Source organism: Fundulus heteroclitus, chromosome 12, assembly GCF_011125445.2.
Source record: "Fundulus heteroclitus isolate FHET01 chromosome 12, MU-UCD_Fhet_4.1, whole genome shotgun sequence".
Lineage (NCBI taxonomy): Eukaryota > Metazoa > Chordata > Actinopteri > Cyprinodontiformes > Fundulidae > Fundulus > Fundulus heteroclitus.
The window spans coordinates 40,114,663-40,128,337 of NC_046372.1; the positions used below are offsets into that span (position 1 = coordinate 40,114,663).

A 13,675-nucleotide genomic window follows, 5' to 3' on the forward strand; every position below is an offset into this window, starting at 1 on the left:
ACCTGCTTTGCCTGCTGTCGGTGGTCAGAGAGTCCAGTGGCGCCGACTGCCATCATCTCCATAGTATCAATAAAAGCCAATATCTACAGTCCATAATATGAACAAAAGCCAATATCTACAGTCCATAATATCAATAAAAGTGCCCACGGCGTGGGTAGCTTGCACATCTGTGAAGGCACCATTAACGCTGACAGGTACATCCAGGTTTTGGAGCAACATATGCTGCCATCCAAGCAGCATCTTTTTCAGGGATGTTCCTCTTATTTCAGCAAGACAAACCCAAGCCACCTCCTGCACAGGTTCCAACAGCGTGGCTTTGTAGTAAAAGAGTGCAGGTACTGGACCGGCCTGCCTGCCTGCAGCCAAGACCCATCTCCCACTGAAACTGTGGCACTCATTATGACACGCAAAATACAACAACGGAGACCCTGGACCTCTGAGCAACAAGATGTACAAAAAACAAGAATGAGAGCGACTTCCACCTCCAAAGCTTCAACAATTAGTGCCCTCAGTTTCCAAAGGCTAATCAAGTGTTGTTAAAGGGGCCATGACAACAAATTTCATTTTTCTGAGGTTTTGGGGGTATAATATGATCTGCTGTGCACTAATGCGGCTGTGTAAATGTAAAAAGTATATACCAAAAACCACCTCAGGGGCAGTCAGCTTCATCTCTTTGCTCAGATCAGAAAACTCTACCTTTCTACGGGATTCATGTTCTCCAATCAGAGCACACCATCAAGCAAACAGCCTTCCCCCTCCCCCAGCTGATACACCCGGCCATGAGTCATGCTAGCATGTCTGACTGCTCCAGAGGAGGAAGGCAGAGGAACGAGCAGACGGCAGCCCCAGATCAGCCTCCCTTTATCGGCTTGAATAGCCGAAGTCACGGAGCGCGAATATCGCATATTCAACTTCAAACTAACTTCACAGCAGTTACTAAAAAGGAGAGCTGATATATCTGAGGGTGAAATGTAAGGAAGGTGTGTTTGTAACAGAAAACGGTAGACCCCTACCAGCGGCATGATTTCCCTGTAGCGGTGCGGGGAGCCAGTTCTCCCCTGTGGAGAACCGGAGCCAGCAGCCAGCGGCGAGCTGGAACTGGCTGCCTTCACAGTCCAGCCAGCTCTCCTTTGTATTTCAGTCCCACTGTTTTGAATCGCGTCCACCAGGTTAAGGCTAGCCAGCCTGGCCTTGCCTTTTCCGGCATCCTGGAACTCAGATTCTTCCACTACCCATAATTCCATAATATGGATTTGTGACGGAGTGTTGCGGGGAGAGGTGTTGGGGCACGTTTGACCGATTTTCCAAATGTGATTGTGGCTAATCTGAGTGAAGTCAAATCGGTAGAGCCCCATTTGATTACCGTACCCAACCCTTATACTGAGGAGGGACATTTAGCCTGACTAAACAACAAGTTGACGATTTTTTTTATTCAATTCTTTGGAGAATTTACATATGCAGCAATATCCACTACATGAAATGGTTTATACAGTGATGTCATGGCACCTTTAAAAGGTGCTGTAACACAGAGGTAAACCTGCCCCCGTCCCGGGTCTTTAGAACGCGCCGCAGGCATCAAATTCGAAATAAATGAATATTTGCAAGAAAACAATAAAGTTAATCAGTTTGAACAATAAATGTCTTTGTAGTGAACAATTGAAGAATCTGCAAATCACTGTATTCTGGGTTTTATTTACGTTTTACACAACGTCCCAACGCCATTGGAATTGGGAGGTTGTAAAAAGACAAGGTTTGTCTGAATAGATGCAGTCAACTTCAACATGAAAAAAAAAAGCTTACATTTTGTTTTCAATTTTTTCGCACAGCTGCCTGCAGATCCTCGGATAGCAGAAGGGCTCCCTCAGGTCACTCTGCACAGCTGTGAAAAGGCCCTGATGCTCAGCTCCAGGTTGTCTCCCACACTCTCCCTGTTTTTGTCTTGTCCACGCCACTGCAGGTTTACTAGGAGCGGCTGTGGAAGCTTGATTTAGCCCCGACCACTGAGAGGACCAGCTGGGCACGCTTACACCACTCTCCAGATCACAACGGACTTTGCAAAGGCCTCTGTGGACCCAAACATGCTTGTAGTTTTCGCTGGACGCTGGCTGCAGCAGACCTGTGGAGCACCGTCACTGATCATTGCTGCAGTTGCAAACCTTGCACAGATGTGTGGCCGGGTGGGCGAGAGAGCAAGCCCTCTTCTCCATGTTTGTGGTTTGAAAGCTATTAACATATTTTCTCATAAAAAAAAGAAAGAGCTGCTGCAGCTGTGGTTGCTGTTAAGTGAGTCTGTGGAACTCTGTGGTGAATCCTGACCTCCTCTCCACAGTGGTAAATAAAACTGTTTATGAAATAATTCAGAATTAGATTTAATATCCAGTGAATGCCTTTAACTAGAACTGCAGCTTTGCACAGTTGCTGGAGGCCAGACTGCCTTGCCTAAATTGACAGCAGTCAGATTCTGAACATATAAAAACATTTTAAAGAGTAACCAACACAACAAAAACAAAAATGTAATATAGAAATATAACAATAACTTAACATCTATATTATGCATGTAAGCACAATTCCATGTAACAGATTTTTTTCTTTTGCTTTTGTCACATAATCATAAATCTAAATGTTTTGTTTGAATGTGTTAAATGGATTTCTTTTTTTTAACTGATCAAAAATGTTGTACCTTTAGTATTTAGCTCCCCTGGGTCAATAGTTTGGAAAACCACCATTTGCTGCAGTTACTCCTGCAAGTCTTTGGGAGAGATGTCTTTACCAGTTGTACACATCTGGAGAATGAACGTCTCGCCCACTCTTCTTTGCAAGACATCCCAAACTCTGTCAGATTGGATGGAGAGAACCTGTGAACTGCAGGGTTTGTCACAGATGTAGTGCGGTTGTTCTGCTGGAGCCGGGTCTTCACCACGCTTGAGCCTTTTGGAAGCCACTTCTGACATTCCTCATTTCCAGGATTCTTCTTGTATTTAGCGCCATCACTCTGTCCATCAGAGAAAAGAACACCTACAGCATGATGCCACCACCACGGTTCACCGTGGGAATTTTGTGCAGTGTAAGCTTTCCAAAAGCATTTTGCATTTAGACAGAAAAGATCTACTTTGGTCCGATCGAACCAGGGCACCTTCTCTCGAGTGCCTGCTGTGTCCTTACATGGCTTGTGGCGACCTTTAAATGTCTCGCCACTCTCTCATAAAAGGCCTGATTTATTCATCTGCCAACAGATTCTTCCTCTGTAGGAACTCTGCAGCTCCTCCAGAGTGACTATGGGCCTCTTAGCTGCTTCTCTGATTATCACTCTCCTTGCCCCATTCATCAATTTAGATAGACTCTTTCCATGTCGCACTGAACCGTGTGAGATGTTCACAGTTTGGGATATTGTTTTATAACCAAATTCTGATATACACTTCTCCAGGTCAAGGTCAAGTTTATTTATATAGCAAATGTCCCACACCTTGTCCCGCACAAAGTGCTTTACAAACAACAATGCAATTCCTTTTTAAATCACATGCTCTGTCTCTATTTACTAAGAGGTGGACTTCTGACGCCAGTTTGTTACACTGACTTCTGTTTGGCAGTATGCTACAGATATTCTCTACCAAACCTCTGAGTGCCGCTGTAGTTTTACTGATACACTGCAAAAAGGGAACTCAAATTAAGAAACTTTTTCTTTAAACTTGTGTATTTTTCCTTGATTTGAGCAGCTAAATGAGACTATTTGCCAATGGAATAAGATTTTTGCACTTAAAATAAGAACAATTCATCTCCATCATCTTATTTAAAGTGCAGGATATCTAATTATCTTATTTTACAGGTAAGAAATACTCATTCCATTGGCAAATAGTCTTATTTAGCTGCTCAAATTAAGTAAAAATATACTCATTTCAAGAAAATGTTACTTGCTTTGAGTTCCCTTTTTGCAGTGTACTGATTAAAATCACATATCCATTTACTAATCGGGGGCAACATCTGTAGGCGCTTGGTTTCACTGGATTTTATTTGAGGGTGCAATGGGAGTAAATGCGATAGATTTAAACGGTATGAATACTCTTGCAAAGCATTGTACGTTCACAGACAGAGTTTTGTTTTGCGTTTTCCCCTCTTCTTTTTTTTTCTTTTTTTTATAAACCATGCTCTTCTTCATGTGTGGCAAAATGAGCACGTGAAGAAACTCTAGCAGGAGATCCCAGAAAGGTTGTTGAACAAGCATGGTTTGTTTGTTAATTCGTTCACATTATAAAGGAAAAAAAATAAATCAAATTACATTTATGTTAAATTTGCTGTCGCTGAATAGCTAAGTTCAGCCCTTCTGCAAATATTTCATCGGGAAAGATGATGTGTTAATACAGGAAAGGCATGTTCCACGTACTCAGCACTATGCAGCAGATTTACACATGCTCTGGCTGCGGGGCTCTTCTCGCCAGAGAACAACACTGAAATTAGAGTTTGCAGAAAGATTTGCTTTTGCACAATTCTCTGCTCTTTTGATACTCTCTGATCACTGAGCTGGGGACCCGAACCAGTCCATCCTCAGCTCGGCTGCTCTAACCAGACGCTGACAGATCAGGTCGGGCTATTTATCATTTATTTTTCAGTGATATTTATTCAATACCGGCAGCACCCTGTGAACAGCCCATCCGTGTACTTGCCGTGGCAGTCTTTCCAGGGTGGGTTCAGAAGACAGCGTGTAATTTGTAAGATTGGGACAACAAACTTAATCCGGCACTCATAACAGCATCACCTGGCTGAACATGCCTGGTGAGAGCACGAAGCCAGCAGCAACACCTTTGCTATCTTTTACTGGCATCAGGGAGGAAAAAGTGAAGTCATAACAAAGGAAATCGTAGGATGACCACCCACGTCTTAGTGGTTGAGGACACAGCTTCCAGAGGGCTGATCCATCATTTAGAGCAGGTGAAACACGTTAGAGGCGGTGTGAACAGAAATGTTTCATTACGTTTTCACGCCACACACACACAAGTTACTAAAGGCTAAACAGGGACAAATGCAAAGAAGCCTCTAGGGGATTTTCTGTGATCACTAGGGATGTCCTGATCCGATCCCAGGTATCGGGGCTGATAAAGGCTTTTATGGGCGACTGATATCAGAGACCCTGACGAAAACTCAACTAACGTATTCCATCTCTGAGCGAGCCAATTAGCTGCATTTTGCATAGAGAATGTTTTTTTTTTTTTTTTTTAATCTAAGCTTGCAAAGCGACACTGTAGGGCATGCACATCGTTTTGTGGACTTTCCAAATTTCTGACTAAGTTTTTCTTTTACCAACATTAGTGTAAACATGTTAGCGTTGGCCTGGCACTTCTTCGCAGTGCTTCGCTAGCAGGAGCCACATGTATTATTGCTAAAGACTGTATCTGTATGTTTTGAGTTAGTTGTGTGATTAGAAAGAAACGATAATGGCACGTGCATTTATATATCTGAACACTAGAGTCGATTTTGAGAGCCGTGTCTGAAACTTCACTTCCGAGGAGCTGATCCACGCCGTACACCCACAAATGCACAGAGTCGGATCCTCTGGTGTAAAGGACGCTGCTACTGAACTCCAGAAGCAGTGGAGACGTGTTTTCTGAAGTGACAAAATCATCCGTCTCTTTCTCGCGGTCCAGTGGATGAGTCTGGGTTCGGCAGTTGCCGGGAGAACGGCGCTTGCCTGACTGCACCGTGTCAAGTGTAAAGCTCGGTACAGACAGAGGGCGTTATGGTGTCGGGCTGTTTTTCAGAAGTCCCTTAGTTTCAGAGAAAGGAACTCTTAATGTTTCAGCCCATTAAGAGATTCTTGTCTGGACGAGGTTGAGGTGGACCAACTTGGCCGGCCTGTTCAGAGTCCTCACCATCGCCTGATGGCACGCCTTTGGGATGTATTAAAGCAGAGACTGTGAGCCAGGCATTTCTCATCCAATTTGAAAGTCTGACCTGAAAAATGCCCTTCTCGAAGAATGGTCAAAAATTCCCAAAAACACATTCCTAAAGCTTATGGGAGTTGAAGCTGTAAGCTAAGTTCTTATAGTACATAATCCTGTATTTAATGAAGATCAGACTGGGACTCTGTGTCTATTCTTAAGTGACTGGGATTGGCATTACTGACAGAAAATCCTGTTAAGAACATTCCTAATCATTACATTTCGGCTGGATTTTAATTGGACAAATATCTCTAGCCCTGAAAATCCCACTTATACATTCATTTGACTATTTCAACCCGTAGGTCCTGTCCAAACTGAGTCTACACAGGAAGCAAGGCTGGGCTGTTAGACTTCATCTAATCCAACAAGTTAACACAGCAGGGATCTTTATGAAGACACCTTTTCACCTTTCAACCACTTGCTTACGTTATTTACACAGAAGGCCGTGCCTCCTCGTCTGTCTTTTTAACAAAATGTACATTTTTCTCGTGGGGTGAGCCCTTTTTCTCATTCCCACTTCAGCCCGCTGACAACTGGCGACATGTTTATCTGTTGACAAGCTGTGTGGACATATTGTCTTATACACTGTAATTCACCAGAAGAATAAGTGAATCCACTGTTCACTTCTCCCACAACTCACTTCAATTAGTAATGAATGCCCCCTCATTCCATCTCAAAGAAAACCTTCTGAAACACAGAGCGGAGCACTAAACAAGGATCAAATTCACTCTCCTGCCACCAACGAGCTGAATTGTGGACTGACAGACTTGGACGCCCCTGTTTCTCTCAGGGGGATAGAATAAATTCCAAGCTTTATTTATGCTGTTCCAAAAATCAACTTAATACAAAAGGGGAACAGAGGACAAAGCCATCATTTACCGTGCCCCCTCAGGCAGATAATTGCAAGGATAGTGTGCACCCTATGCACGGGAACTAACGCGGTGGATGCAGACCATTTAATATACCAACGGCTATTGTGGTCTAGTTCTAAGAGTTCTGCTGCTGAGCCGACATGCTCCATAAGCGGAAGAGGATGACTCTTGACAGATGGAAGCCACGGGTCTTCCTCTGGTCCTGACGACCTCAAATATTTGTGTCAAAGGTAAAGCTTCTTACAATCTAGGCATCAGCCACTGACCACACATGATTCAGTCATCTATCAAAAAACGTTAGTATCAAGGCAGCTGAGCTAGTTCAAGAAGTACTTCTAAAGGCGGCACTGCATTCTCTATTCGAGCAGAGACAGGGATTCCCAGCTGGAGACGTACAAGAACACAGAAAAAAGAGTAGCCATACCCAGTTTCACAATTTGCTATGTTATTTAAAAAAAAAACAAAAAAAAACTTATAAGTATATCTTATCGGGGTATTTATGAGTAAGACCAACACGGAGCATTGGATAACTGAAGGAGGAAAATTATACAAAGGTTTTATTTTCCATTTTGTGCTAAAATAAAACCTGAGCGCGCAATTAAATCAAATCCAGAGCAGAAAACACCTAATTAGTAAACAGAGTCAAACTGTCATTTAATCTCGATATGAATCCAGCTGTTCTGTGAAGGCATCAAAGGTTTGTTGGAGAACACTGGGGAACAAAACAGCACGGTGAAGACTAAAAAACACAGCAGACCGGTCAGGGAGAAAGTTTCAAACAATAAAGTTACAAAACAATGCTCAAATATCCCTGAAGATTTAAAAAAAAAAAAACCAGCACAACTGCGACCCTACAAACACATGGGTGTCTTCCTAAACCGACAGGCCATGCAAGGAGGACATTAACCAAGAGAAGCAGCCAATAGACCTACAGTAAGTCTGAGGATATCCACTAGTTAGGCAGCAAAACCTTTTGACAGGATAACTTATAGTGAACCACTCCATAAGTCTGACCTTCTCATCAGAGTAATAAGATGGCAAGTGTTTACATAAAGCCAGAGGGAATTCTGCATGTTTACCACAAGCCATGTAGGGAAAACACCAAACATGTTGCCCGGGTCAGATGAAAGAAAAATCTGATTTTTTGCCTTGGATGTAAAAACACTGCAAATCACCTTGGTCACATCATCGCCAGCATTAAATGTGGTGGCAGCATCATGATGCTGGGATGCTATTGCTCAGCAGGTAAGAGGGAAACCGCAGAGTTGATGTAAAGATGTTGAAAACAGGGCAATCGTGATAGAAAACCTGCTGAAGCTTGCTGAAACAAAAAGGATCAGATCTAACATTCAGATATTGGAATGGCTCAGTTAAAGACCAGACCTATATTTCATTGTGAATATGTGGCAATAATAAGGCTTAATGACGCTTTCCATCCAGTCTGACTGATTTAAAGTGTATTTTTACAAAACGTTAGCGTCTAGATATGAAGATGTGGAAATAATTGAAATGAATATGAATCACAAATGAAATCAATAGGATTGTTCCTATTTTTACTAGCAAAATATTTTGAAAACCCCTCGTCAGTTTCCTTCCACTTTGCAATTATGCAATAATTTCTGTTGGTCTAGCACCTAAAATCCCTTCAAAATATGTTGAAGTTGTTTTTTTTTTTGTTTTTTGCAACACCACATGTCAGAACGTTTAGCGGATATGATGAATACTTTCACAAGGCACTCTTGAAGTCTATTCATGCTCCTGTTGCTGAAAAAGCCCTGCTATGGGACAATCTGTTATTCTTTTGGACATAGTTGTCATCCTGAACACTACAGCAACACCATTTCATGGAATCGTCTTTTATTGCCCAATCAAGCAGATTCTGACAGGAGTTTTGACTGGTACGGCACTCGGTTGGTTTAAATCCTATTTAAAAGGACAGGGACTTTTTTGTGTCAGTAGGCAACCTTACATGAGAGACGACAAAAATCACATGTGGGGTTCCCCAAGGGTCCATCCTGGGTCCTCTCCTATTCAATATCTACATGTTCCCTCTAGCTCAGATCATAAAAAACAACATCAGCTACCATAACTATGCAGACGACACACAGCTCTACATCACCATGTCACCAGGTGACTATGAACCTATTTAAGTGTGAAGTAAATGCCTAGAAGAAATCAATGCATGGATGTGCCAAAATTTTCTACAGTTGAATAAAAAACAAAAACTGAAGTAATAATTTTTGGAACAATAAATGAGTGATCAAAAGTTAGCACACAGCTTCAGTTGCTTCAGCAAGTAAAAAAATCACCAATCAGGCCTGAAATCTGGGAGTAGTGATGGACTCAGACCTGAACCTCCAAAAATATCTAAACACAATTACAAAGTCGGCCTTCTATCTCCTGAAAGACATTTCCAGGGTTAAAGGACTGATGTCTCAGCAGTATCGGTGTTTTCACAGGTCTGCCTAAAAAGTGGATCAGACAGCTGCAGCTGATCCAGAACGCTGCTGCCTGCATCCTCACTAAGACTAAGAAAGAAGAGCACATCACCCCAGTTCTAAAGTCCTTACACTGGCTCCCTGTATCTCAGAGAATAGGCTTTAAAATACTCCTGCTAGTTTATAAATCACTGAATGGCTTAGCACCTAAATACATCACAGACTTATCAGTGTATCAACCCTCCTGACCACTAAGGTCTTCTGGTTAAAACCTACTCTGCATAGCTAGAGCCAGAACCAAATACGGAGAAGCAGCAGTTAGTTTTTATGGTCCACTTATCTGGAACAAACACCCAGAGGACTGTAAAAATGCTGAAACCCTGAGTACCTTTAAATTAAAATTTAGAGGCATCTCTAAAATGTGTTTAGAGACACCTTTGACTGTTAATTTTGAAGCTTGCACTCCAACTTGTCTTATATATTGGCCGGCTGCTACTATTCCAATGCAATGAGCCTGCCTCTGTAATGGTTTCCCTCTGTCTCTGTAACACTTTTCTTTCCTCTGTTTTTTTGTTTTGTTTTGTTTTTTTGTTCACGTACAACACTCTGAATTGTCTTGTTACTGAAAAGTGCTTTAGAAATAAAATTGCCTTGCCTTGACTGAATCCCACAAAAAGCCAAAGCAAGCTTAACAAACCTGACAGTCTGCCTGCCTATATGGACATTTTATATTGTAATATGCAAAGCTTGGGATTATATACTGAAACAGTATTTAAAAGGGGGGGGGGTGTACATGCCGCCAATGTGGTTCTCATTTCAGCAGTTTGGACTCTGCGTGCCATTCTCCAACCCTGCGCTGTGCAAGATCATCAAAACACGCCTGTGCCATCAAAACAACCCTTAAAACCCCCCAGCTGCATGTGATGTGCATCAGAGGTCATTTTAAAGATTTTAAAAAAATCACAAAGCTTCCATGAATGGGGAAATGTTGCTATAGAGTAAATCGTCTTAGGTCCAGAGGAGTAAACAAGTCCACCAACGTGACGGGGATTCTTTTTTTAACTGTCAAACAGGAACACGCGTGTTCCTGTTTGACCGACAACAAAAGTCCAGCTCTCGGAGTAGAGTTGGGAGGCAACGCGAGGTGAGCTGCATCGTTATTTGAATCCGAGTAATGCAGGCTACAATTTGTTAAACTCCAATCAAGTTGAAAAGGCCAACATTCACAATTCACAGACTTTGTTTTTAATGCAATCGTCTTGAGTACATGTGCTTAAAGCAGTGCAATTAAACTGAGCGTGCTGCTGACGCAATAGGTCCATCATGCCTCGTTTATCCCGAAATGAATAACTTTTTGTGTCTTCTAACTCACTTTAAGTGTCACAGAGAGGCAAAAACGCAAACTTTGGAGCAACCAACAGCTGACTAGAAACTTTCCCAGAGTGGCGCGTATCCGCGCATATGAGAAGGGACACGCTGGAGTCAGGTTGTGAATGACTTCTTTTTTTTTTTTTTTTTTTCAAACGGGAAAAAAATATATACACATATATCTACTTACTTTCTGTGCGACACATCTCACTACGAAGAGCAGACAGGCTGCCAGCGAAGCGTGCGACGTAACGCAAGGCATTTTCCTGCGGTTGTTTTGGTTGTCCGACGCCACGCACCGTCTGCCGTGTCCCGCTCCTCCGCTTCCCCTCTCAATCACCTGGAGCGTCGGGGGCGCGCTTCCATCGTTCATGGACCAACAGGAGCGCAGCCTGTGAGGAACCGGAGCAGACCCCCACACAGCAGCCTCTGCGCACGCTTTGATTGCAAAATACCCCCTCCCCTCCTCCTGCCTGTCAGCGTATGTTACCAAATGTGTCATCTGATTTCTGCAGGCTCATTCACAGCATTGATTGGTTAGGGAAACACAATGAAAATGTTTGGGCAAACGGGTAGAGGGTTTATATGAAATCTGTCTTTTGTGTAAAACCTTTGTTTTATCCGGTGTCCCATACTTAACTTCCTCGCTGACTAAATGTTTTAGTGTAATAAACACTGGGGCCTAGCCCCTCCCTCTGCACGCATATGCCAACTCAGGGTCGCCCCTAAAGTTTTTCAAAGTGGTTGCCAGATTGGGCAGGAAGGTGGTGGGGGGGTTACTGGTCATGTGCAAGCCAAGGATGGCACAGCTAAACCACCTGCTTTATCAGATTTTCAGTGAGTGGTCCGTTGTAAAGGAATGAACGTCACATAAGCACGGTCAAATAAGGCAAGTGGATTCATCACTTTGTTGTATTCCATTTACGTCGGAAAACAAAAACGGGAGCTGGGAATGTAGTAAACCCGAGTTAAAAAAAAAACGTTCCGGGTAGTACAGTCACAAAGTCGGGATTTCAAAATAAAGAAAATAAAAAAGGTAAGGATTCCAACATGGCGACGGCCGGTAGAGCTGTTGTTTTGTTCATGGTGCCTCTTGTAAACATCCTTAGTTTTAAAGCTGTACTTTCCACATGCAAACAGCACGTTTAATTTTGTTCAGTTCAGAGTTGCAGCCGCTACGTGTGACATTGATTTTAGACGCACTCTTACAACTGTGTCTTAAAAAAAACAAACACTGATTTTTCCGATAGGAAGCCGGGATTTCCGACTTCCGACCGCAAACGGAATGCAATATACACTGCCTGGCTAAAAAAAAAAAAAAAGTTGGCACCAAGAAAAGATCCCGCACTAATATTCCGTTGGACCGCCCTTGGCTTTGATTACGGCACGCATTCGCTGTGGCATTGTTTCGATACACTTCTTCAATGTCACAAGATTTATTCCTACCCAGTGTTGTATTAATATTTCACCAAGATCTTGCATTGATCATGGTAGAGTCTGTCCGCTGCCCAAAGCCTTCTCCAGAAGTTTGCCTCACTGATTAGTGGTTTTCTTAAGGCTACACAGCTGTTCATTCCCAATCCCATGAGTTCCCTTCACATTGTGCGTGTGGGGATGCTCTTACGTTCACTGTTAAACATAGCCTGGAGTTTTACTGTTGTTTTTCTTTGATTTAATTTCACCAAACGTTAAGTAATCGCTGATCATGATCATTGAGGACTTTTTTCCGACCACATTTCTTCCTTGAAGACAATGGTTCTCCACTATCCTTCCGGTCTTTAATAATGTGTTGGACAGTTCTTAACCCAATTTTGGTAGTTTCAGCAATCTCCTTAGATGTTTTCTCCTCTTGATGCATGCCAATGATTTCTCCTTTCTGAAACAGCCTGACATCTGTTCCGCGACCACGGGATGTGTCGTTCGACATGGTTGTTTAAGAAATGAGAAGCAACTCATTGCACCAGTTGAGGTTAAATAACTTGTTGCCAGCTGAAACATAATTGCCCATGCAGTTATTATCCAATGAGAGACTCGTACCATTCAGTGAAAAGGCAGATCATGAGCAATTCCAAGCTGAGTATGGAGTCCCTGGTAGTTTCTCCTTTTGTGGTATTTTACATGTGGAAATGTATGTTTTGAGCTGTTAAAATCAGCAGCATTATTTCTCCTCCACATCAGCATGCTGTTTTACTTCCCAGTGATGACTCCAACACCATTTATTTAACGTTTTTGTAAATATGGTGATGGATGTGAAATCTAAAATCTCCCTGAGTTCCTTCCCCTTATGTAGATGATCCACAGTTCCTGGAGTCTCACCAGCACTGGCCCCTCTTTGTCAGCAGTCATTAACAGCTCACCAAGCCCAGGTTGTGCTCCGTCTTAATCTGAACATACTGGGGAAAAACTCATCTACTGAAGAAACCCAGTCTTAATAGCAGCTTTATTGGTCAGTATCAGCTTTACTTAGTGAATTACTTGAACATTTTGCAGGAAGTCCATTCTGATCTCTATCATGCAAGTTCCAGATTTATGGCCTTTTAAAGTCTGGCTATCAAAGACTCTTCTCAGCTGAGACGGCTCTTTTGAAGGTTTATTATCTTTTCACGGTTTTTGAGGTAAGGCGTTCTTCTATAATCATATCATTAACATTTTATTGACTAGGCTGAGGGTTTTAGCTGGTATCTCTGGTTCTGCGCTAGATTGGTTTGCTTCTCATTTATCTGGGAGGACCTTTTCTGTTATGACAGAACTGGGTTCCGTGTGAAACTGGTTCCACAGGGTTCAGCCCTTAAAATGCCCTTTCCACATGCTCCCTTTATCTGCCGTTATCCAGTCTTTTAATGACATTTCGTATCACTCCTATGGTGATGATATTTAGCTGGATAGACTCTCCACCACAGCGCACTCTTTAAACCAGATTAGTGATCGACTTTCCAGCTATTACCTTGTTTAAAGCATCAATATGTCTGAGACCATGATTATAGCGTCTCCTGAACTATGTAGAAAAATCAGGCTGTCCTTATTTTTGTCCAGCTATTAAGTACATTATTTAGTCCCTCCGTGGTGT

General features: G+C 42.6%; 1 protein-coding gene across 2 annotated transcripts in view; it reads right to left on the reverse strand.

The window, feature by feature from the left end:
* Positions 1-11,056, reverse strand: part of si:dkey-112e17.1 — a 40,493-nt gene extending 29,437 nt beyond the window's left edge. For both annotated transcript variants that reach the window (XM_021322337.2, XM_021322294.2), the window contains exon 1: positions 10,799-11,056. In XM_021322337.2, the coding sequence (XP_021178012.2) occupies positions 10,799-10,981 (183 nt within the window). In that variant the 5' untranslated portion in view covers positions 10,982-11,056. The remainder of the gene's footprint in view (positions 1-10,798) is intronic.
* Between the last annotated feature and the right edge of the window lie 2,619 nt (positions 11,057-13,675).